The 24,864-nt window shown below is 39.7% G+C and overlaps 2 protein-coding genes, 1 long non-coding RNA gene and 1 pseudogene across 6 annotated transcripts in view; 1 reads left to right on the plus strand and 3 right to left on the minus strand.

The window, feature by feature from the left end:
• CNOT9 (CCR4-NOT transcription complex subunit 9) overlaps positions 1-19,643 on the minus strand; it is a 31,177-nt gene extending 11,534 nt beyond the window's left edge. The window contains exons 1-4 of the mRNA XM_081813615.1: positions 19,242-19,643; positions 8,659-8,838; positions 7,055-7,170; positions 4,727-4,836 (exon numbers count right to left, since the gene is read on the minus strand). Coding sequence (XP_081669741.1) covers positions 4,727-4,836; positions 7,055-7,170; positions 8,659-8,838; positions 19,242-19,265 — 430 coding nt within the window. The 5' untranslated portion in view covers positions 19,266-19,643. The remainder of the gene's footprint in view (positions 1-4,726; positions 4,837-7,054; positions 7,171-8,658; positions 8,839-19,241) is intronic.
• Positions 984-4,719, minus strand: LOC145720460 (uncharacterized). The gene is made up of 2 exons (XR_014143382.1): positions 1,559-4,719; positions 984-1,336 (listed from the first exon to the last, which is right to left on the minus strand). It is a non-coding gene; the product is annotated as an uncharacterized LOC145720460 (long non-coding RNA).
• On the minus strand, positions 3,151-3,266 carry LOC115937587 (U2 spliceosomal RNA; annotated as a pseudogene).
• A 187-nt stretch (positions 19,644-19,830) lies between the features above and the next one.
• Positions 19,831-24,864, plus strand: part of USP37 (ubiquitin specific peptidase 37) — an 86,966-nt gene continuing 81,932 nt past the window's right edge. For 3 of the 4 annotated variants that reach the window (XM_081813605.1, XM_081813606.1, XM_081813607.1), the window contains exon 1: positions 19,832-20,044. The gene's annotated coding sequence lies outside the window, so the exon portion shown is untranslated. Of the gene's footprint in view, positions 20,045-24,864 lie in introns of all 4 variants that reach the window. The other variant, XM_081813608.1, reaches the window with a different exon arrangement.

Below are 24,864 nucleotides of genomic sequence, written 5' to 3' on the forward strand. Positions count from 1 at the left end.
GCCCCATGTTGGGCTCTGCTTCCCCTCTTCCTCTGCCCCATCCCCAGGCTCACACACCCTCTCTAAAATAAATAAATAAAACTTTAAAACAAAAAACCCTGAATATTCTAGTTCATTTGCCTTTCCATATAAATTTTAGAAACAGCTTGTCAGTTTCTATATTAAAAAAAAAATCCTGCTGGGATTTTGTTGGCATTGTTCTAAATCTATCTATCTATCTACCTGTAGGTATATATGTATATATGTATATATATATGTTTGGGGGAGAACTGACATCTCAACAATATCGAATCATTGATATACCAATTAATGAACATGGTATATCTCCACTTATTTAGGTCTTCTTTGATTTCTTTCATCATTGCTTTGTAGTTTTTTAGCTACAGATCTTGCACATCTTTTTTAAGACTTACATCATGTTTTGGTGCTATTATAAATGTAGGTTTTTAAATTTTCAATTTCTGTTTTAGCTAGCACATAAAATAGACAATCTAATTTTTTTCTAATTTGTATGCCCTTTATTTTTTTCTCTTGCCTTACTGCAACAGGTAGGATTTCCAGGATGATACTGAATAGGAGTGGTGAGAATATTTATTTTTTATTATATATATATATCATATATATAATATATATTATCTTTGCCTTATTCTCAATCTTAGGGGGATAAAGTGTGGTTTTTCACATTAACTATGATCTTAACTGTAGGACTTATTTTTTAAAACTTTATCGGGTTGAGAAAGTTCCATTTCTACTTTGCTGGAGTTTTTATCATAAATGGATGAATACTATCAAAAGTTTTTTTTTTAAGCTAAAGAAATGGGCATATGATGTTTCTTCTTTAGTCCGTTGATACATATTGACTGATTATTTTTTTTAAGATTTTATTTTTAAGTAATCTCTACACCCAATGTGGGGCTTGAACTCACAACCCTGAGAACAAGAGTTGCATACTTTACCAAATGAGTCAATCAGGCACCCCTGTATTTTTTTTTTTAAAGATTTTATTTATTTGACAGAGAGAGACAGTGAGAGAGAGAACACAAGTAGGGGGAGTGGGAGAGGGAGAAGCAAGCTTCCCACTGAGCAGAGAGCCTGATGTGCAGGCTCAAGATCCTAGGACCCTGGGATCATGACCTGAGCCAAAGGCAGAGGCTTAATGACTGAGCTACCCAGGTGCCCCAGGCACCCCTGTTTGACTGACTTTTGAAAGTTAAACCATCATGCAATCCTGGGATAAACCCACCTGGTCATGATGATCCTTTTCATATATTGTTGGTCTTGATTTGTTAACATTTTGTTGAGAATTTCTACATCTATGTTCTTGAGGGATACTGGCCTATAGTTTTCTTTTTTTTTTTTTTAAAGATTTTATTTATTTATTTATTTGGGAGAAAGAGAGAGAGACAGAGAAACAGCATGAGAGGGGAGAGGGTCAGAAGGAGAAGCAGGCTCCCCGCTGAGCCGGGAGCCTGATGTGGGACTCGATCCCAGGACTCCGGGATCATGACCTGAGCCGAAGGCAGTTGCTTAACCAACTGAGCCACCCAGGCGCCCTGGCCTATAGTTTTCTTATAATGTTTTTTTTCTGGTTTTATTATCAGAGTAATTAATGCTGGCCTCACCAAGAGTTTAGAAGCCTCTATGTTCTGGAAAAGTTTTGTAGAATTGGTATTATTTCTTCTTTAAATTTTTGGTAGACTTTATCAGTGAAATCACTTGGGCCCAGAGTTTTCTATGGTGGAAGGTTTTCAACTACAAAAACAATTTAATAGACATAAGACTATTCAGATTATCTATTTTCTCGAGTACAGTCCGGCAGAATGAAACTTTCATAAAATTTGTCCATTCACCCAAGTCATCAAATTTATGGGCATAGAGTTATTAGCGGTAGTCATTATTCTTTTAATGTCTGTACAGTCTGTTATAACATACACCCTTACATTCCTGGAACTTGTAATTTGTGTTTTCTCTTTTTTTCCCAGTCTATCTGGTTAGAGGTTTATTAATTCCATTGAATTTTTTTCAGTAAAAAATTGGGGATGGGTGAATGGGTAAAGGTGGTCAGAAAGTATAAACCTTCTGTTATAAATAAGTCCTGCAGATGTAATGTACAGTAACTACAGTAACAATATTGTATTGTATATTTGAAAGTTGTTAAGATGATAAATCTTAAAGGTTCTCATCACAAGAAAAAAAAATTTTATAACTGTGTGGTGATGGATTTTTAAGATTTTATTTTTAAGTAATCTCTACACCCAATGTGGGACTTGAACTCACATCCCCAAGATCAGGAGTCCCATGCTCCACCAACTGAGCCAGCGCATGTGTGGTGATGGATGTTAACTTAATGTAGTCATCATTCTCCAATATATACATATATCAAATCATTATGCTGTACATTTAAAACTAATACAATGTTACATGTCAATTATATCTCAAAAAAAGGTCAGCTTTTGGTTTCATTGATTTTACCTCCTATTTTTCTGTTCTCATTTTCAATGATGTCTATCCGTTATTATTTCCTTCCTTCTGTTTAATTTGATTTGCTCCTTTTCCTAGTTTTCTTAAAGTGGAAAGCTTTGAAACTGATGACTTCTCTTCCTTTCTAGTATTAGCATTTTATGCTATAATTTTCCCTCTAAGCCCTGCTTTAGCTGCATCCTATAAGTTTTAATGTTTTTATTTTATTCATTTTCAAGTATTTTCTAATTTCTTATGTATCATTTCATTTATATTCAAACCTGTCTGATAACCTTTGAACTGTAAGCAAAAAGTCTAGGCCCAAATATTTACCTTCTGCTTGTACTCTCAATTGACTTGGAGAAATTAACTTTTGGAAAACATATGCAAGGATAGACAATGGCTTAACACTGTCCCAATATCTTTTTTATCCCCCTACAGTTAACTTTATCCTAACATCTCCTAATGATCATCTAACTGTCGTGGTCAAAAAACCAGCAGAAGTAGGATGATTTAAATCAGAATTAAGGACAGAAGTGTTTTCTTTTGGCTGGTACCTTGTTCATGTTTTAAATCCTATATAAGAAATCTTCAGAGCTTAAAAACAGCAATATATTGGGGAAAAATGTTTCTAAATAGAGTATTATTTGGAGCAGATGTAAAAAAAACGGTAACATTCATTTGGAGTATAGGAGATAGGAGCTACTCCTTAAATGTACAATAAAATGTCTCAGAAGTACTAAACTTTTAAACTGATAAGAACAGATACTACACTTGATCTTAGCCAAAAGGCCGAGAGAGGCGATAGAAGTACTAAACTTTTATTTTATTTTTTAATTTTTTAATAAAGGTTTTTTATTTATTTGACAGAGAGAAAGACAGCCAGAGAGGGAACACAAGCAGGGGGAGTGGGAGAGGGAGAAGCAGGCTTCCCACCGAGCAGGGAGCCTGATGCGGGGCTCGATCCCAGGACCCTGGGATCATGACCTGAGCCAAAGGCAGACGCTTAATGACTGAGCCACCCAGGTGCCCCAGAAGTACTAAACTTTTTTTTTTTTTTTAAAGATTTTATTTTATTTATTTGACAGAGAGAGAGAGAGACACCTAGAGAGGGAACACAAGCAGGCGGAGTGGGAGAGGGAGAAGCAGGCTCCTGGCCGAGCAGGGAGCCCGATGCGGGGCTCGATCCCAGGACCCTGGGATCATGACCCAAGCCGAAGGCAGACGTTTAACGACTGAGCCACCCAGGCGCCCCAGTACTAAACTTTTAAAGTATACTTCCTGACCCATAGTTTATAATCATAGGGATATGAACACAGGTTGAACATAAAAACAATAACCGAAGAAAACAAAGTTTGTACAATCAATGTTCTTATTGTTTGGTCAGTATGTGAGCAAAAACTACGAGATAAAGACATTGAAGGGAATTTAGAAAGAAACTTTCTTGAATCCACAAATCCAAAGACAGGTCTTTATTATCTGGGAGTCTGAGATCTGAAACAGCTAATATATTATTTTCTTGAGTAAAATGTACTTTAGACACATCTCCCATAATAAATATATGTAGGAACATTAATTTTGGCATGCAAAAATTCAACTAGGTGAAATAGAGGACAAACATATGTAGTTACGGGAGAACAACTTAGAAGTTAGAAAGAGAAACAAAACAAAACAAAAAAACCAATGCAAATTCTTCTTTTTTTTTTTTTTTGAGAGTGTGTGGGCTCAAGTGGGGGGGGAGGGGCAGAGGGAGAGGGGGAGAGACAGAGAGAAACCCAAGCAGGCACCACACTCAGCACAGAGCCCTATGTGGGGCTCACAACCCTGGGATGACGACCTAAGGTGAAATCAAGAGTCGGACACTTAACAGACTGAGCCACCCAGGCATCCCAAAAAAACAACTCAAATTCTCATCTCTGTAATAATACTCTTTGTTGACTTCAGTTTCTTTATTCTCCCTATGATTCCAGTAACTGTTCTGCACATATGCTGAATTTAATCCCAAATGTTGGGTCTCATACCTTTATTAACAACACTCAGAATGGCACTTGATAAGAACTATTGTATTACTTATTTACTTATTACTTAATATGTATTATTTATTACTCTTTATTCATTATTATGTCATTTATTAGTGAAAATAGATTCAACCTCAAGGACAAAAACAAACAATTGGTGAACAAAAGCTATAAAAGACAAAACACCTAAGATCACTATTATGATAAAATGAAGATTTCAGACCTGCAAAACCACCCCAATAACTTACCAATAACTCCAAGACTGGTTAGCCGAAGATATTCAAAGGGCCGCGTTTTGCTGACAGTGTGCAAAAAGGGGTACAAAAAAAGTGGGATGTGTGCTGCAAGAAATGCTGACCTGGAAGAAAAAAATAATCCCAGTCAGGGCCCAGAGTTCACTTCTAAGGATTCTGAACATTCAATTTCCGGGCAGTTCGTTCTGTAAGATCTGTAACATTGCCTAACCAAGGAAATCTCTAGAAAAGAGTTACTGGTCATTAGTCTAGACCAGTGGTTCTCAACTGGAGTGATTTTGCCCTCCAGGGTACGTGTGACAACGTCTGGAGATATTTTTGGTTGTCACAACCGAGGGCATGCTATTGGCACCCAGTGAACAGAGGCCAGGGATGCTGTTAAACATCCAACGGTGCACAGGATAGCCCCCTTTCACCCCCTTCCCCCCACCACAAAATCTAGCTCAAAATGGCAGCAACATCAAGGTTAAAAAAAAATCTAGTGTAGGTCTATGCTTAAGAAAATACACGATTTTCCCTATTATCAGCACCAAGTACCTCAAAAACTGATAAAATATCCAACTGTGGATTTTAATAGGTCATAAAATGCCATTACGTGCCCAGGAGATTCTCCTAGGTGCCTTCCCTCACCTAATTTATGACTGAATAAGAATATTCACAGGTACAGTCAGACAAAACCTTATAGACCAAGATAAGAAAACAAAGCAGCCATGATCAGATTTACCTATGTTTAAATGCACACCATTCTTTTTTTGTTAGAGCAGTTCAGATACAGTAAGTACTTGGAAACATTTTAAAGATTTTATTTTATTTTAGAGAAAGAGAGAGCACACGCAGGCGGGGAGGAGCAGAAGGGGAGGGAGAGGGAGGGTAAAGAATCTCAAGCAGATTCCATGCTGAGTGTGGAGCCCAACTTGGGGCTCAATCTCACGACCCTGAGATCATGACCTGAGCTGAAACCAAGAGTTGGAGGCCTAACCGACTCAGCCACATAGGTGCCCCTCTAAAAACATTGTAATCTGAAGCTAATATGTCAGGCAACTAATATAGAACCAATCTATTACTTTGTATTATTTATAGTTAACTAACGTTGTGGGAGAGCGCTCTAAATTTTTAAAACTCAAAGTACTCTCCCATTTTTCTTAAGTGCTTAAGAATAATTTTCATAGTTAACTTCTCTAAAGTTCTGCAATGTCAGTGCCAACCTAGCACTCAGATTTTGTAATTGATAAAGAGACAAAAGACTTCAATAAGATGACTGTTAAGTGCCTTGGAACCGTAAAGGTCACAAAACAGATTATTGAACAGGATTTCCCTTTTCTTGTCAGATGCAGCAGGTCAACTGGCATGCCAATTCTGATCTATTACAAGGTTGCCTAGGTTCCTGTGTTAAGAAAGATTCTGAAGCCAAATCTAGGTTCAGTGGGAAAAAAATGTTGTGTTCAAATATTTACTGAATTCCTAGTAAATGCCATGCACTGTGCCTCACATAGTGATGCCTACCATGGATTCAGGAGGGAGAAATATCTACATGCCTGATCTTTCTTGGGATGTGAACACCACTCTTTTATTTTTATTTTTTTAATAGTAAACTCTACCCCCAACGTGGGGCTTGAACTCATGACCCTGAGATCAAGTGTCACATGATCTACTGACTGAGCCGGCCATAGGCCCTGTGAACACTCCTTTAAAGTTCATTGCTATGAATGGGTCAAAAGTAAATGAGACAATGGATTATCATTCATCCTTAAAAAGGAAATTCCGACATATGCTACAATATGGATGTTATACTAAATGAAATAAGCCAAGCACAAAAAAACAAATACTGAATGACTCCACTTAAATGAGGTATTAGAGTAGTCAAAATCAAAGAGACAGAAAGGAAAATGATGGTTACCAGGGGCTATGGGAATGGGGAGTTATGGTTTAATGGGTATCGTTTCAGTTTTATCCAGTGAAAAGAGTTATGGAGATGTATGGTGGGGATGGTTGTCCATTATAAATATATTTAATACCACGGAACTCTAGGTTTAAAGATGGTTGAAATGGTAAGTCTGTTATACATATTTTACCACAATAAAAAAAAAGGCAAAAAAAATTTATAAAAGAACATGTTAAACAATACTGTACTGTTACTACATGAAAACTTGGTGAATTAGAGAAGAGAAATTCTTCAGAAAAAAAAAAAAAAGCAAATGAGAATCCTGAAGATCCACATCCACACACATGCTTCCTACTCCTACTGCATGCCCTTCCTCTCATCATTCAGAAAAGACCGTATTTGATACAAACCTCCATCGCCAGGCTCATCAAAGCACTTACCTGGTTTCCGGGTGTGATGCCACACATTGCAGCAAAGCCAGAGCATTGCAAACTCTGTTAGACTGGTGTGCTGTCAAGGTGGGGGGGTTGATAGATGGATAAATATTTACAATTTCCTAAAAAATGGAAACCAGCACCAGATGAATAAAGAGTAACTACTTCAAAATTAATTTCCATGGTATTAAAGCAAAAACCCTACAAACCCCCAACCCGTAATTCCATATATCCTGCAAGAACTGAATCATCAAAGTGCGAGCAAAAATAAACAAATAATGCTCCTATCTTTTCATCACAAATATACCTAAGACTATGAGACATTTCTACGTAGGTCTCTAGGAAGATTCCTCTGGAGGCAATTGTGGTCACCTACATTTCCTCTTATATCCAGCATCTGTTGAGGCCTTCATTTGAGGGGCTATGGCTGTTATTGCTATAATCCCTTCTTTTTGTCAACACCCTGTTTTGAGTTACAGTGATAAGATACTTGGTCAGATAGCAAGTGTCAGTAAATCAACCACAGTGACTCATAAAGAAGTCTGAGTTTGGTCAGGTAGCAACTGCAGACAGGGAGAGATAAGAAGAGGAGTATACGCATGGAGATACGTACAAACGGCAGTGAATATGTGTACTCTCTGTCCAAAGGGGATCATCTGCTGTAAACAATTCTTTTTATTTTAATTGTAAAACTTTTATTGAAAATGTAAAGATAAAAAAGATAAGTTTTGGGGATTAAGAATACACTTATTGTGTTAAGCAGTGAGTACAGAATTATTCAATTGTTGAATCATTATATTGAACACTTGAAACTAATAGAAACTAATAATGTTAATTATACTTTAATTAAAAAAAAGATTAGTTTCTTGGCTACATGAAGTAGGAATTGAATGTAAATTTATTTAACAGATTTGAAAAATTAATTATTAGGAATTTTAGACAATACTTTAAAGGATGATTATTCCATTATCTTGGTATCAGGATTATATTGTACCAATTTATTCTCCACAAATGACCATTATAGTCAGAACCACATTTCAGTGATTTATTCTTTAATGTAGAAGCATACCTATCTCTAATCCTACAGCTGTTATATCTTTGTCTTAACATTTCTGTTCACCAGAATACACCCTGCGGTTCTTATACTTTACCTTCCACCTTTTCCCCTCTGTCATCTAGAAATGTCTTGTAGTATTCCTAAAGCTGTGTTGCTCAAAGTGTGGTTCTCAGACTGCCTGCATCAGAATGACCTAAGAACGGGGCAGGTGCTTGCTAAAAATACAGATTTTTATTTTTATTTATTTATTAATTATAATTTTTGTTTTATTATGTTATGTTAGTCACCATACAGTACATCATTAGTTTTTGATGTAGTGTTCCATGATTCTTTGAAAAATACAGATTTTTAATCTTAGACTAAATAAATCTTTTGGGTAAAATCTATGAACCTGCATTTTAACAAGCACCTTAGACTTTTCCAAAACAGATTCTTACAAACGCTAACATTCAAAGAATCATTCTACTAAAGTCTTCAAAATCACTTGAGCAAAGGCAGAGAGACAGAAGTGTGATGAACAGGACTGAACTGCAACGCACAGATATATACCCACCTGTAAAAGTGCTGCAATAGTACCAAATGAATGCCACAGCATGGGTGCAAGATCAGGGACAGATTCTCGCTTCTTACTCAGCTCCAGCAAAGCATTTTCCCTTGTCTCAGGACTGGACAGCTCATTGATCCATTGATAGATTTTTTCTCTATCTACCTGAGCCAGTGCAGTAGGCACAGGCTTTAAGTGAAAACAAGAAAGTGAACATGTGAATTTCATTAGAGTCAAACCAAGTCTTACTCTGCTTTAGAAGGAATGTATTTTTCCCAAATACCAGGGGAGCTTTTCTAAATACATGCACTTAAGTCAATCTATCAAAATCTAAAATGCATACATCCTTTAATAATTCCATGTTTAGGAATTTATCCCATAGGTGTACTTGGGCTGTACTGAAGACATACCAGGATGCTTACTGTTGCACTGTTTTAAAAGCAGAAAACTTGAAACAGTAAATATCAACTAAGGATGGGTACATCTTTATTTGTAATACTATGTAGCCCTTTTTAAAAAATAGCTCTACGTGTGCTGATACTAAATAAAAAAAAACATAAAAGGTACAGAACCATATATACGCTTCCATTAATAGACACAAGTATATTCTTATATATTCATATACAATGATTCTAGAATGACATGTAAGAAGCCTAACAGTAACAACTACAACAAAAAACTTAACTGTAATTACTGCTAAGGTTGGAACCTAGATGGGAGATATACTTTTTTTTTTTTAAAGATTTTATTTATTTATTTGAGAGAGAGAGCGAACGAGAGAGACAGCATGTGCTGAGTGCATGAGGCTGGAGGTGGGGGGTTGGGGGGGTGGAGGGAGCAAAGGGGGAGGGAGAGGGGAAGAATCCAAGCTGACTCCGCACGCAGACCCTAATGCGGGGCTCAATCTCAAGATCCTGAGATCATGACCTGAGCTGAAACCAAGAGTTGGGGGAGATCAACCAACTGAGCCACCCGGGCGCCCTAATTTACTTTTTTTTTTTTTTTTTAATTTTATTTATTTATTCATGAGAGACAGAGAGAGAGAGAGGCAGAGGGAGAAGCAGGCTCCCAAGGAGCAGGGAGCCCGATGCGGGACTCGATCCCAGGACCCTGAGATCATGACCTGAGCCGAAAGCAGACGCTTAACCATCTGAGCCACCCAGGCGCCCGCCCTGATTTACTTTTCATTGTATACTATAAAATCTTCTGCATAGTTTAAACTTTTTTTTAAGCATATGGCTATAATAGTTCCTGAAAGAAAAAATATTTACACCCTCCCCACCCATTGCTGGTCCTTCCCCCGTTAATTCCAGCCTCCCCCTCCATGGAGCAGAAAACCTATGTAATTTGGAAAAGCTCCCTAGCTTCTAATGATTCTTATACATACTCTACCTCCACCCCTTTGAGAATCATTCATTACTTACTCATGTAGGGGCCATACAGAGAATTCTTTCATTATTGTGCTAAAGCATCACACCATTCCAAAAACCCGAGCATTTCTATAATTCTCCATACTTGTCAAACAGCCTTGAGACCTCGGTTAAGTTCCTTAATTACTCTTCTCTGGAAAATAAGATAATAGACTAGAAAAATGATTACCATTGCTATTTCTAGCCCTCATGTCCTAACATATTCATGATTTTTAGCTCTATGCCCAGTATTTTCTCACTTAATTCCCCCAAGCAAGGGGAATAGATGGGTAGATAGGGTGAGTAGGTAGAAAAAAGGCAACTACACTTGTAAAAGAGATCACTAACACTCAGAGGAATTAACCTGCTCAATTCACCCAAGTATGAAGCTGCATATTCCAGTGCCTTCTTGAACTGCATCACACAGCTTCCCATGGTATTTACATGTTCCCACTATACCTTAGTGTGACAGAATGATGACCTTACCATTGTACAGATGGAATGATGAGGAACAGAAAGGACAACTGTTTTTGCTGAAGAACAAAAGTTAAGACAGACTATGAGGTGTACTCAGAATTACTCTACCCAAGCTGAACAACAGCCTTCTATAAATGGAAGCTTGATTATAAGCTTTTACTTAATGTTTATCATTTCACTTGCTTGACAGAATGAACCACAAGGTGTTCTGCTAAATGGACTGAAATACCACGCAGCTCAAGTCTTCTTTAAGTGCCTCAGAGTAATCTGTTGAAAGGCGCTTTGTAACTCCCATCAGTGATGCTCCTCAAGGAAACACAGGCTCGCGCAGCAACGATATGAAGAGCAGGGTAGTTCTTCCCATCCCCCAACAGCAAAAGCAGTACTGACCAAGCACTTGCCCTTTCCAGGCTGCTACAGATAGGCCCTCAACTTAAAAAATTATTTTTGGAAATGTAATTCCCACCAGAAGACAGCGTATGTTTATTTAGAGTATTACATCACCTTAAAAGCTCAGTGGAAACAAGGGCTAAAATTTTAGCTTTGGGTTTCCTGCCCAGTCTCCTGGACGACCCACAATCCAGTAACTAAAGGGGCCTCAGAGACACTCCTCCAGCACTCCTCCTGGTTAGTCATTACTCATTCAACTCTCCCTAAAGTTCTGGCGCCCTAATACCATCATCAGTAAGCTCTATTGCCCCCACTAGAGCCAGCCTGTAACTTGTATCTGGAATCCCTATCCTCATGCTGCCCTGGGGAGCCCCAGGTGAACAACAGCAGGATGGACTTGTAGCCACCAGTCTAGCATATCATGGCTTCTGGACACCAGGCCCCACCCTCACATAATCCATTTCCAGAGCTGGCCTGACTCCAGCAAAGAGATGGTGCCCCTGCAGTGAGGCTAACACCCTGGAGGGCCAATGCCTGGTGACAACTTGGGTACCTAAGGTCATGGGCACCTGCTGCCAGCAATACTCTAACTTTTGAGGCTACTTATGGAGCTGCAGCCTCCACAGGGCTTTGGTTCTAAGAAAACTAGGGGCTCTGTAGCCATTCTAGCAATGGGAAGGCAGTGAGGGCAATTTGGTTCCAGGAAATACTTGGGATAAGGACCCTTCTTTACATCATCCCTGGTGAATTTTGCTCCCAACTTAATAGCAGGACTTACTTTAAACCCACTGAATACCTGTTTGTTACAGGATAAATACTAAATACAATTACTTCTGAAAATAAAAATGGGAGGTAACACGTATAGTGTTTACTCTGTCAGGCACTGTCCTAAATAAATACTTGTCACCACCCTCATTTTATAGAGGAACAGAGAAGTTATTTAACACTTAAGTGCCAAAGCCAAAATTTGAACCCAGGCAGTCTGGCAACAAAGTCTATTCTCTTAACTGCTTTGCTAAGGCTGCTTCTCACCTGCTGGAAAGATTAGGTCTGATCTAAAGATGACTTTCAAAAAACAAAAACAAAAAAACTATTTCCTGTGACCTAGACAAGAGACAGGGAATATGTAAACATCGCAGACAAAAATTAAATGTTACTGCTGTGAGTTCAGCAGAATCTGAAAACAATCAGCACCATGAATGTGAAGAGAAATTTTTGACTTAACTGAGATTACAAGGTACTTGACAATCATTTAAATGAGGAAGTCAGTGAGATAGTTTGACATAATTCCCTATGTCAAATCATGGTTCACATGGGAATAATCTAGCTAGTGATAGCCACTAACGCACACTGACACACACACACTACCCCCACATACATAAACAGGTAATTTTATAACACATGCAGAAGTTCAGTTATTTTGGAGAATAAAAGGGAAAATATTTTTATATTTTCAGTTACATACTGATTTATGTACAGATGACTTCTGGGTTTGAACTGCACACGTCCACACATATGTGGATTTTTTCGATAAATACAGTACAGTACTCTAAAAGTATATTTTCTCTTCCTTACAACTTATTTTCTTCTCTCTACTTTATTATAATATAGTATATAATATTTATAACCTACAAAATATGTGTTGATCAACTGTTATCGGTAAAGCTAGTAGTCAAGAGTAGGCTTTAGGAGGTAAGTTTTGGGGGAGTCAAAACTTACATGCAGATTTTTGACTGTGTGTGGGGGGGTGGGGTCAGCACCCCGAACCCCCACCTTGTTCAAGGGTCATCTGTATTAATATTAACAATTGATAAAATACTTTGGACATTATCCTTGAATAAATTTCCAAAGCATAACTCCAGCATCTCACTAGATCTTGATGGTAATAAAACCCCCAAATGTATCTTACTCTCTTTCTAAATCCCAAGGATCATTTAGGTACACCTTTCATAAAAATATAAGAAACAGAACTGTACTGTACACTTTATTTATTTACATAGGTATGCATTTTTGAAAGAGAGAAAGCATGTCCACCCAAGCAGGGCAGAGGGAGTTTTATTTATTTTTAAATATTTTATTTATTTATTTATTAGAGAAAGAGAGAGAGATAGCATGAGCAGGGGGAAGAGGGAGAAGCAGGCTCACCATTGAGCCAGGAGCCCCACACGGGGCTTGATCCCAAGACCCTGCCATCATGACCTGAGCCAAAGACAGATGTTTAACCGAATGAGCCACCCAGGCGCCCTGAAGGAGAGAATCTTAAGCGGGGTCTATACACAGCATGGAGCCAAGTGTGGGGCTTGATCTCACAACCCTATCATGACCTCAGCTGAAACCAAGAGTCGGACACTTAACTGAGCCACCCAGGCACCCATGGTACACTTTTTAAAAACATGGTTTCATTTAATGGTCAGAATAACTCGGTTATTATCCTCATTTTACAACTGATGAAACTATGAGTAAACCATGGCAGGTTTCCTCCTCCTCCCATTCTCAATTTAAAGATCACCTCTAAAGATTCCTAATCCAATTGCTACAATTCTTTTAATTTATAATTTTTTTTAAAAGATTTTATTTATTTATTTATTAGAGAGCGAGCGAGAGAGAAACAGCATGAGAGAGGAGAGGGTCAGAGGGAGAAGCAGGCTCCCCGCCGAGCCGGGAGCCCGATGTGGGACTCGATCCCAGGACCCTGGGATCATGACCTGAGCCGAAGGCAGTCGCTTAACCAACTGAGCCACCCAGGCGCCCTCTTTTAATTTATAATTTACTAATACATTTCTGAGACTATGGCTGATAGGGAACTCCATCTAGTAGCACATACTGTTCAGTGGCTGATAAGCAATTCACCTATGACTTCTCTATTGGAGACTACTTTAACACATTAAAAATAATAGCAGGATACTACCACAAGAACAGGGTTAACACCTCTTGAATCACATGAAATCTATGGATCCTTTCCTCAGAAAAATATACAAGTGCAAATGGTTTTGCACATAATTTCTTTTCCACAGAATTTACACATAATTTCAAAGAATTCATAGACGCTATGAAACTCATCCATGGATCCAGAATTAAAAACCTGTTTATTATGCTAAAGAACAGGAAAGACCTCGATTCACATGTAACTATACAAAAGTACAATAAGTGGAACAAACCCTGGATTGGGAGCCAGAAATGGCTTCAAAACACAGTTTTGCCATTTCTATAATTGTGTGACCTAGCATAAGTCATTTACTTTTCCAAGCCTCAATTTTATCATTGGTAAAATGAGGGAACTATGATTACCAAAGTCCCAGGCAGCTCTAAAATCTTGGAAATTATCTTATTTAGCTCTTAGTTGTAACTGAGAGACTAACCTAAGAGCTCTTTTAAAAAGTTAATTTTATTGAGGTTAATTTGCATGAAGTTTTAAGTATACCCATTTTACATGTATATTTCAATTTTGAGAAATCTATACACCTGAGTAACCACCACCACAACCAAGAGATAGATCCCTTCCACCATCCCTAAAAGTTCTCTAGTACTTCTTTCAGTAAACCCCACACCCAGCCCTACGCAACCATGGACAGGCATTCTGCCACTATAGATTAGGTTTGCCTTCTTATATCAATGTACCAATCACTGGGGATTACTTCCCTTTATTCTCAAAATTCCAAGAGGAAACAGGTTCAGGGAGGTTTAACAGACTCAAATTCACACCGTGAGTGCATGGCAGAATTAGATTCAAACTGTAGTCTACTTCTTTCTAGAATCAGTGAGCCCTACATGGTCTATAGGGCTGAATTCACAATGATCCTTCCAAGTTGAAGAAATTATTTTTTAAGAACTCAATACAGAACTCTAAGTTTAATAGTCTAATACAGCTCATTAATAGTTGGACTTGGATAAACAGTGGGTTCAATTACATACACAGAAACCAGAAAGTCATTTATGAGAAGTATGATTTGGACTATTAGTTGTCATCCTCAACGCTTATTTCCAAGATTTGAAATCATATATAACTATATATTTTTAGGTATAACCTCCTTAAAGTTAGTGGTTCTCTTCTTGTAACAGATATGTTAAAAAATGTTTATATTATCAAAATTTAGGAGGGACTCAACTCTCCTCTTTTCTGTTTAATGGTTTGGATATGAAAAATGTATTTCAAATAACTTTTTTCTTTCAACAAAGCTTAACACAGGCAAGACATTTGCCAAAGTCAGTCATTAATGGTTAACTCTAAGTGTCACAAACACAGGGTACTGACAGTTGGTCTTCTATCTCTGAACGATCTTGACTCCATGTGAAAAGGAAAAAGATCTTTAGAACTTAAAAAAAAAAGACCCACGTTATCCATAAATGGGAACAATATATGACATACCCCCCCCCAACAAGTAAATTAAAAAACTGATGTTGATGGCTTTTTTTAAACAGGAAATAACCAAATCTCTCAATACAACTTTATATTCAAGGGCGAAAATACCTGTTGGTTTTCCTACCCATAAATATGTGACAGCAAATAAAGAAAGAATGGCATAAGATTGAAAGAGAAATTATTTTCCTAAGTCTAGAGGCGACTCAACATGTGGCTTTGGTGTCTACATAATGATGATAATCCAAGAAAACACACTTTCTAAATAATGCCAAAGGGAAATATTAAATTAGCTTAATCATCCTCATATCTCTGTAAGGGCCAGAATATTCTTCAAAATATCTTTTTTTTAAAAAATGGAAGTGAACAAGAGATTAGGCAATTTGCTTAAAGTTTCAACAGAAGACATGGGAGGAGAGAGTGTTTAAATCAGATCCCTCATGGGCACCTAGGTGGCTCAGTCGACTGAGCATCTGCCTTCGGCTCAGGTCATGATCTCGGGGTCCTAGGATTGAGCCCCACGTCGGGCTCCCTGCTCAGCGGGGAGTTTGCTTCTTCCCCTCTCTCCCCTTCTGCCCTTCTCCCTGCTTGTACTCTCTCACATAAATAAAATCTTTTTAAAAAAAAAATAAATAAATCCGATCCCTCAGAGTGCACGTTCTTTTTACTTGCCAATGAGGAGAGCATCTGGGAGTCTAGCACAGCTTCAACAAAAAGATGTACTGATGACGCTATTGGTTAGGTGGAAAATGAGAGGAAAACATGTATATAAGGATGTTGAAACTGCCAGTGCAAATTAGTGGGAAATTTTTTAAAAATCCATACCCAATGCATCTCTTAAAGGCTTACCTTTGACTATTTTAGATCACTAGCATAACATTCATTAAAGACTCACAGTATATGAAGATTTGTAGTTCTACTACTCTGAAACAACCTCCAAGGTCCACAACAAAGTGACTTGTTACTTTGTTGCAGAAGGAATTATAGTCCCAAGGTTGAAATATGAGAGCAAGTCATATAACCAAGGACTATACCTAGCCAACCACTAAGTACTTTGTTATTCTTATTTCATCTTTAGAATAATCCTGCATGGTATTTGTCCCTATTTCACAGTTGTGAGAAATTATATTTTATGGTGGCACTAATGACAATGTTAAAATGTATGCTATAAAGTATGACAAGAGTCTACTACATTGTGTATTTCTAGCCTAATAAACTACTACTCAAGAGTCAAAATTTAAGACACTTCCCAAATTCTCAGTTCTTCCCTCTAGTGAATAAAATCCTACATTCACGTGATCATATTCTCCTTTGATAGTACTATCTCCCTAGCTGATGATTTACCTGTTACTTTAAAAAAGAGATAAATAAAAGTACACACAAGTCTAACACTTATCATCATTAAGCAAAAAAAAATCATCTTCTCAAATGGCTTAGATTACTGCAGGCACTGTTGCATGTTATCATGGACTCTTCTCAGTTTCCAGCAATATATACCATGACTGTCCCCTTACCAGATCAGAGTAATACAGGCAGTTTAGTCTAATAGAATGCATGAAGGATTGGGAAAGTGGTGGCTCAACTTTTCTATGCTTCAGTTTCCTCAGTGACCAAATAGTCTAGCAAATGAGTGGTACAAAGGAACTTCTCAAAGCTTCTGTGGGAGCCCAATAGCATTAACAGATGAAAATGTATCTAAAAGCTTAAATTTTAAATCAGTGTAAAGCACTGTAAATGTAATTGAAGAAACAAGTATTGAATATTTATCATAAGTAATGAACCACAGCTTTAATAGCTGTTCAAAAGATGCATTAGGTTGGGGCACCTGGGTGGTGCAGTCAGTTAAGCATCTAACTCTTGATTTCGGCCCAGGTCATGCATGATCTCAGGGTTGTGGGATTGAGCCATGGGTCGGGCTCTGCACTCAGCAGGGAGTCTGCTTGAAATTCTCTCTCTCTCTCTCTGTGCCCTTCGGGAACAAGTGAAAATAAAAAGGAACTGAATAGGTATAGAGTTTAGAGAGTCACAAGGAAAGGAGCAGTTTGGTATCAAAGTCTGGTGAAGACACAATCAGATTTTGGGAATTGGACAAGCCAAACTTAGAAGAATCCCTTGTGTAACCTGCCCCTCCCCTATCAGCAGCAACCTAATCTTTCTTTTTTTCCCCAAAGATTTTTATTTATTTATTTATTTGTCACAGAGAGAGAGCACGCATGCACGCACAAGCAGGGGGAGCGGCAGGCAGAGGGAGAAGCAGGCTCCTTGCTGAGCATGGAGCCCGATGCAGGACTTGATCCCAGAACCCTGGGATCATGACCTGAGCCGAAGGCAGATGCTTAACCGACTGAGCCACCCAGGTGTCCCTCAGCAACCTCATCTTCTGACTTGCTTCTTCCCAAATTATATGTATAGTTTGGGAGAAGAAACAAAAAAGCTGGGGTAATTGCAATCACCTAACTGAAAGATGTAAAGGTATCCACTCTGAGTACTTACAAACACTTAGAAACATGGTGACAGGCGGTAGAGATGCCACTGGCCATGGAAATGACAATGTATTCTACAGTCCAGTCTTATTCAGCACACTTTTTCACTTTTTATATTTAAAGTAAAAGCATTTTTTTTGGTCCTCTATTTAATATTTAAGTCATTTTGCCTGAGAATGCAATGTCAGTATACTACCCTGTCTTCAGTCACTTCATCTTAGCGGAACAGAAAAAGTGCGATTGGTATTCAGAAGAGTGTGCTCAAATCATACGATCTCATTTTCCCATTATGGCTATCTGTTCTCAGTAGTCACCTCCCTCATCTATACTTTTTCATCCAGCTAAGTATTTGAGCCCTTACTTTGTGCCAGGAACTGTCTGGGCACTTGGGGTAACCATGTAAACAGGACCCACAGGATCTCCGTCCTTGCCCTTAAGAGGTAGAGAGTCAACAAACAAGTAAATAAATACAAAAATGACAAAATTGAGATCAGCGCTGAGAAAGATATTTTTAACAGAGAAAAGTTGGGGGTTACAGAACTTCTTTAAATAGAGTGGCCAGGGAAGGTTACTCTAGGAAGATTTAGGCAGAGACCTAGGCAGAGACCCCAGGGAAGAGGAGTCAGTTACACCCACATGCTGTGTGAGTATGTGCGCGTGCAACTGGGTGTACGGTACGTGGTAAGAAGAGCATCCCAGGAATAGAGATCAGAAAGTCCAAGTGGAGTGGAAAAGCGCAGGTATAAGGGATGGACAGGCGACCACGCTAGACCGCAAACGTGGGTAAGGACCCTAGGGTACAGGTAGTGCCTTATAGGCCACAGCAGGGAGTCTGGATTTTATCTAAATGCAACGGAAAGCCAAAAAATTACTTCAGACACGTGAATTACACGATCCGTTTTTGTTTTTTTTTTTTAAAGATCTCATTTTAGAGATGTGGGGAAAAGGTTTTAGGCGCAGAAAACCGTAGGTCAGACGTAATAATTATTCACTTCTCCCGGTCTCAAATTTTCCACCTGTAAAGCAAGTGGTGTGAGTTAGAAGCCATTTCCTTCCCGCTGCGAAGTGCCGGGGCAATGAGTTTCGAGAGCAAGGACCGTGTCAGATTGACCACGGAATTCCCCCTCATCCCCGCCGACGCCCAGCACGTAACCGGCACCCTGAAACTGTTGGTCAACGCAATGAATCAATGAATGGCCTGTCTCGACCGCGAGGGAGGCGCTCCGGCGCGGGACCAGGCCTCGGGGCCGCAAAAGAACGCGATACGCGGCGCAGGAGGCCGCGAGAGCCGACCGGAGAGGAAAGTGGGGGCCGGCTCCACCACAGTCAAGGCGCGATGAGGCGGAGGCCGGGACCTCGCAGATTGAGGGCAGGAGGAGCTGGACTCCGGGCCCGACACGGGGACCTAGGACAGCAGGCCGAAACGCGGGGCTAAGGAGGGGGTCTGGGCCCAGGCCGGAACGCCCAGTCACTCACCGCAGCCGTCGCCAGGCTGTGCATGTTGGGAGCGGCCGCCGCTCTTCTCCCACTGCCGGACGCGTCGGACCAGCGTCCCCGTTTCAGTGACTCTGCCGCCAAAGCTGAACAGCCGCGGCAGCCGCCATCCGCCTCCGGCTAGCTCCGCCCCCTTCGCAGCCCTATGACCTTTCACCCCTGACCCCGCCCACACACCTCTTCCCGCCTCCTAGCTCTCGGCGGAGGTAATAGTCCCAGAGTATGTCCTTTGCCCCTTAAGATTCTGGGCCAGAGGGACGCCCGCCACCTACTAGTCCCCGCATCCTCTGGCTTCGAGCAGGTATCCCCAGAGAGGGGCGTGAACTCTGACTCTCCTCCAGAGGCCAGTGAAGGGCGGGAAAAGCCAAGCGCTCTCGGAGGACAAGTAGTGCGCATGCCCGACTGGGCTGTATAGGAGGGAATGGATGGGAGGGCCACAATGCGCGAAGTGGAGAGTGCGCATGCGTACTACTTCACGGCGGGGGCGGGGCTGTCTCGGCCAGACTTCGCTCTGTGCTGGGGCGGGACGAAGGCTCAGGAGGGGCGGAGTTTGCAGGCCTGCGCGCACGCGCCTCGTCTGGTCGCGTCGAGTGTGCGTGCGTGCGTGCGTGTTTGCGTGTGGTCACAGTTCCCGCCATCAGCCGCTCTCCCTGACTAGGGGGAGTGAGCGGCCCCTCTTCTTCGTCCCCGGTGTCCCTTTCCTTCCTTACCCCCGGCTCCTCCCCCTCCGCGCGGACTCTGTGCTTCCGGCAGGCCAGTGCAGGGCTCCGGACCCGAAGGCACAGGTAAGGCGCGTCCGGCGGCGAGCTTCTCAACTGAGCCGTTTTCCCCAGGTCCCCCTCCCCCCCCCGCCCCTTGCGGTCCGCCCACTCGGTGTTCACTCTTCTGGAGTTCGCCCCGCTGCTGCTCAGCTCACCCCCACCCCTTCGACGCCCCCAGGGCCTCCCAGGTACTCCTCTTGGGTTTTCTCCCAGGCTTTCCCTCTCCTTTGACCTGGTCTTACTGTCACGCTCTTCTCCGCAACCCAAACCTGGCCCCTTTTCGCTGGGGGCTGTCGTCGTCCGCCACTCGCCCCTTAGCAAGGCCTGCTGTCTCTTCAGGTGACTTCCGTTGCCGCACACCCATCAGGCCTTGGACATTCACTCTTGACCGTTCTTCATCTTCCCTCTCCTAACCATTTCTCACTAAAACGCATGAATTGTATTTTTGTCGTGCATTTGGTTGCTCCCCATCTTCTAGCTATCAGATCAGGTTGTCAGGTTTACCTATTTCAGGTCATGATCCTTGAAATGATCATTGATGACAAAATCCTGTGTTCTGGAGAATGGTTCTGTAGTGGTTTTGTGGTAATCGTTTTCAAAATTTCGGCTCTATTTAAATGCCTTTAGTGGAGTAGGCAGTATCTGACAAGTCTCTAACTGGAAAAGATGCCTAAGACAGACTGTCAAGGAAGCAGTTGGATATACTGGGTTGGAGCTCAGAGGAGAGTTCTGGGCAGGCTGTATAAACTAGTGTATATATGTCATCTGCCATGCTCATAGTAACTGAAGCTATGCACGTGGATAAAATTGCCTAAGGAGAGTGTAGTGCTAGAAAAAACCGACCCAGGATGGAGCACGGAGGGATTCTTGTTGTTTAATAACTGTATAGAGGAGGGTAAGTCTTCTGTAAAAGAGATGAAAGAAGTAATCAGTAGTGTTGAATTCTGTTGAAAGGTAAAGTTGAATGAGGACTGTAAAGCCTGGTGACATCAAAGTAATCGATGACCCCAGGGAGAGATGTTTGATGGAGTGAAATGGAATATCTGGGTTCAGTGCTAGGGTCTTGTTCACCTTTTACTCTTCTGCCCTAAGCTTTAAATTCCACCTGTATATTGAAGACTTAAGAATTTTAATTTCCATCCTTTTCCCTTTACCAGTTGTCTGCTTGACATCTCCACTTGATTTTTTTCTTAGGAATTTCAAATATAATACATCTAAAACCAAAGTCTTAATTTTTCTCTCTGTATCCCAAATTCTTTGTCCTTCAGTATCTATTTCATTAAGTGGCATATTCATTTATTTATCCACTTATGTAAGCTAGAAACTTGAAATCCATTCTTGACTTCTCCTTCATCCCATGTATTTTTTTTTTTAAGATTTTATTTATTTATTTGACAGAGACAAAGACAGCGAGAGCAGGAACACAAGCAGGGGGAGTGGGAGAGGAGAAGCAGGCTTCCCGCTGAGCAGGGAGCCCGATGTGGGACTCGATCCCAGGACTCTGGGATCATGACCAGAGCCGAAGGCAGACACTTGACGATGAGCCACCAGGCGCCCATCCCATGTATTTTTAAGTTCTATTTATTCTATATCCAATACAGTTGATCCTTGGATAGCTCAAGGGTTAGGGGCACGGACCCCTTCCAGTTGAAAATCCACATATAACTTTTGACTCTTCTCAAATCTAACTACTAATAGCCTACTGTTGGCTGGAATACTAATAGCATAAATAGTTACTTAATACGTAATCTGTGCTATGTGTATTTTACGCTGTGTTCTTAGAATAAAGTAAGTTAGACAAAAGAAGTGTTATTAAGAAAATACTAAGAAAGAGAAAGTACATTTACAGTACTGTGTTTATTGAAAAAAATCATGTATATGTAATTCCATGCATTTCAAACCCATGTTGTTCAAGGGTCATCTGTACGTCTGAATGTATTTCTGTACATCTTCAGTATCACTTTTCGAGTTCAAGCCACAATCTTCTTTCACCTGGACTTAATGTCACTGGTCCCTATATTCTCATCTGTAAAATGGGAATAATAATCACCTTACTTGATTGTTATGAGGATTAAATGGCACACAGTAAATAGCCAGTGGGCTTAATTGTTATTGTAATTGTTATAAGCTGAATCACTTCAATATTCTTTTGTCTGCCCTATTTTCTTCATTCTTCTTCTTTTACTCTCCTCCCCAGACCCAAACAAACTATATCACTTCTCCATTCAACAGTAACATGTTATTTTTCTGCTTAAAACTCTTCAGTGGTGGGGCACCTGGGTGGCTCAGTCGTTAAGCATCTGCCTTCAGCTCAGGTCCTGATCCCAGGGTCTTGGGATTGGGCTCCCTGCTCAGCAGGGAGTCTGCTTCTCTCTCTCCCACTCGCCCTGCTTGTGTTCCCTCTCTCGCTGTCTCTCTCTGTCAAATAAATAAATAATCTAAAAAAAAAAAAAAAACCAAAAAACTCCTCAGGGGATTTCCCATCACTAAACTAATGTTTATTACATTTAGGGTAAAATTCAAAATACTTACTGTGGTCTACAGGATTCTACATAACTTGATTCTTCCCGGCTTCACTAGCTTCATCTTGCTCCAGCCTCCTCTTGCTCACTAAACTCTAGCTACACTGCTTTTCATTTCCTTAGTCACACCAAGTTATTTTCCAGCTACAGGGCCTTTGCACATGCTGACTGTTCAGCATGACCATCCCCAATTAACTCATTCTTTAATATTAGCTTAACCTTTGCCTCTGCTCTCTACCCCCAAATCTTAAATCAGATACTCTATTAAAATGTCTTGTCATGCCCTGTACTTTATATTTGTATCATTTTTTAGAACTTGTAATTATATATTGTGTGATTATTCAAAGCCTGACTCCTGCTAGAATATATGTTAGTAGCTATTTCATTTTTATTTTTCAAGAATTTGTTAAGTGAATAAGTAAACTGGAGCTTGTTTTAGGAACCATCATGTCTTTTGGAAGCACTAGTTTAAATCTTGTCATCTGATGACAAGCACCTTTTCACTTTTCAGACAAATTAAAGGACACAAAAGAAAAAAAACCCAAGAGTTTTCCGGCTATGGACGATTTTACTCATTCTTAGGTCATAAAAATCATTCAGATTTTAGACTCTGAATTGAAGATAAACTTTATCTAGGTCGATTTCTCATTTTTAGTCATATACTAATTTTATCTCTGTGCATTTGTTTTATGGATCTTTTTAGGAAAGAAAGCTCTTAGAAATCAGAGCAGTGGTTTATATATTTTAACAACAGGTTAAACTATGAGCATAGTGAGGATGAGGTTTTCAAAAATAAATGAAAATTCCACATTTAAGTTATTGTTGGTGGATGTGGAAAATATTAAAATTTAATAATTTGTGTATATAGAACAGGATTTGTGTTGAAAAATAGGAAATAAATATAGGGAGTATATGAGTGCCAAACACAGAAAGGCATTTGGATTTATTTTATGTGTAGTGGTGAGCTGTTAAAAATGTTGGGAGAACGTTTCAGTTAAGCAGGATGAAAACATTCTAGAGATATGCTGTACAACATGGTACCTATAGTTAACAATATCGTATTGTACACTTAAGGTTTTGTTAAGAGGACAGATCTCATACTAAGTATTTTTACCATAGTAAAATAAAATTTTAAAAAATGTTTGGGGATGAATTGTCTTCAGTAACAAGTATTTAGCACTTACTAAGTGCTTGTATTTTGTTGTAGTACAAAAGAAATAAGGTTCCTGCCCCGCCCCTCACTTAGGAGAAAGTAAGTAGACAGATAGTGCACACTTCACTTGGTAAGAGATAGAGTAGTTCTTTAGAAAGGGTATGGTAGGGTACAGGATTCATTGGATAGAAACATCCTGAGAGAATGGAGACTGGAAAGTGATTGTTGCTGCAAGTCATTGATGAGGATGCAGTGTGGTAGTGGTTAAAAACGTGGATGCTGGTGTTAGACTTAGTTTTGTCTCTTAATGAGTCTGTAACCATGGATAAATTAACTTAATCTCTCTAAGCCTCAGTTTTCTCATCTGTAAAATAAAGATAATAATCCCTGTCTTATAAGATTATTGGGAAAATTAAATGAAATAATGCATGCATGGTGCTTAACACTATGCTTAATATATAATTGCATAATAAACATTAGGTGGGAGTGATTGCAAAATGAGTTTCTGAATCAGGGTAGCAGCTATGAAGAGGCTAGGTTTTAGATGAATGAGAATGAGGGTAAAGCTGTTGCTAAATTTTTTTTTGCCTGAATGATGGAGGAAGAAAAATGTAGACAAGTCTGGAAGCCTCCAATAACGAGGGCATGGACTATATCATCTTCATGTTTGTATTCTTTCCACAGTGCTATCAAATTAAAGTAGCTCAGTCATTTTTTTACTAAGTGAACAAATGAGTTTGAAGTTGATATTATAGCATTCAAGAGGGCAGTGAATGATGTTTGGTTAGAACTTCAGGGAAAGCTGAGGCTTAGCCTAAATTTGAGAAACAAACCCATAAAGAAAAGTAAAAACCAAATTTACCTTTTGAAATTTGTATCAACACATCATGGAAATGGTATCTTAAGACTTAAGACATTATGTAACAATGTTTATAAAGTCAACAAAGAATATACTCTTTCACTGTCTTCTTAGTTTCAAAATATAGCAGGGATAAATACACCAAGAACACAAATGGATAAGGTACAGGCCTGAAGTCCCTCATTTTGCACAGCAGATATATCCCTAAAGTTTATTGATTGTGTGTATGTGTGTGTATCTTAAGCATTATATTTTAAATGTTTTCAGTAAGGTAGTTTGTAGTTTTTAAATAATCAAAAAGAGTTCATCT

This window comes from Leptonychotes weddellii, chromosome 3 (genome assembly GCF_054177405.1).
Source record: "Leptonychotes weddellii isolate Sample4059 chromosome 3, ASM5417740v2, whole genome shotgun sequence".
Taxonomy (NCBI): domain Eukaryota; kingdom Metazoa; phylum Chordata; class Mammalia; order Carnivora; family Phocidae; genus Leptonychotes; species Leptonychotes weddellii.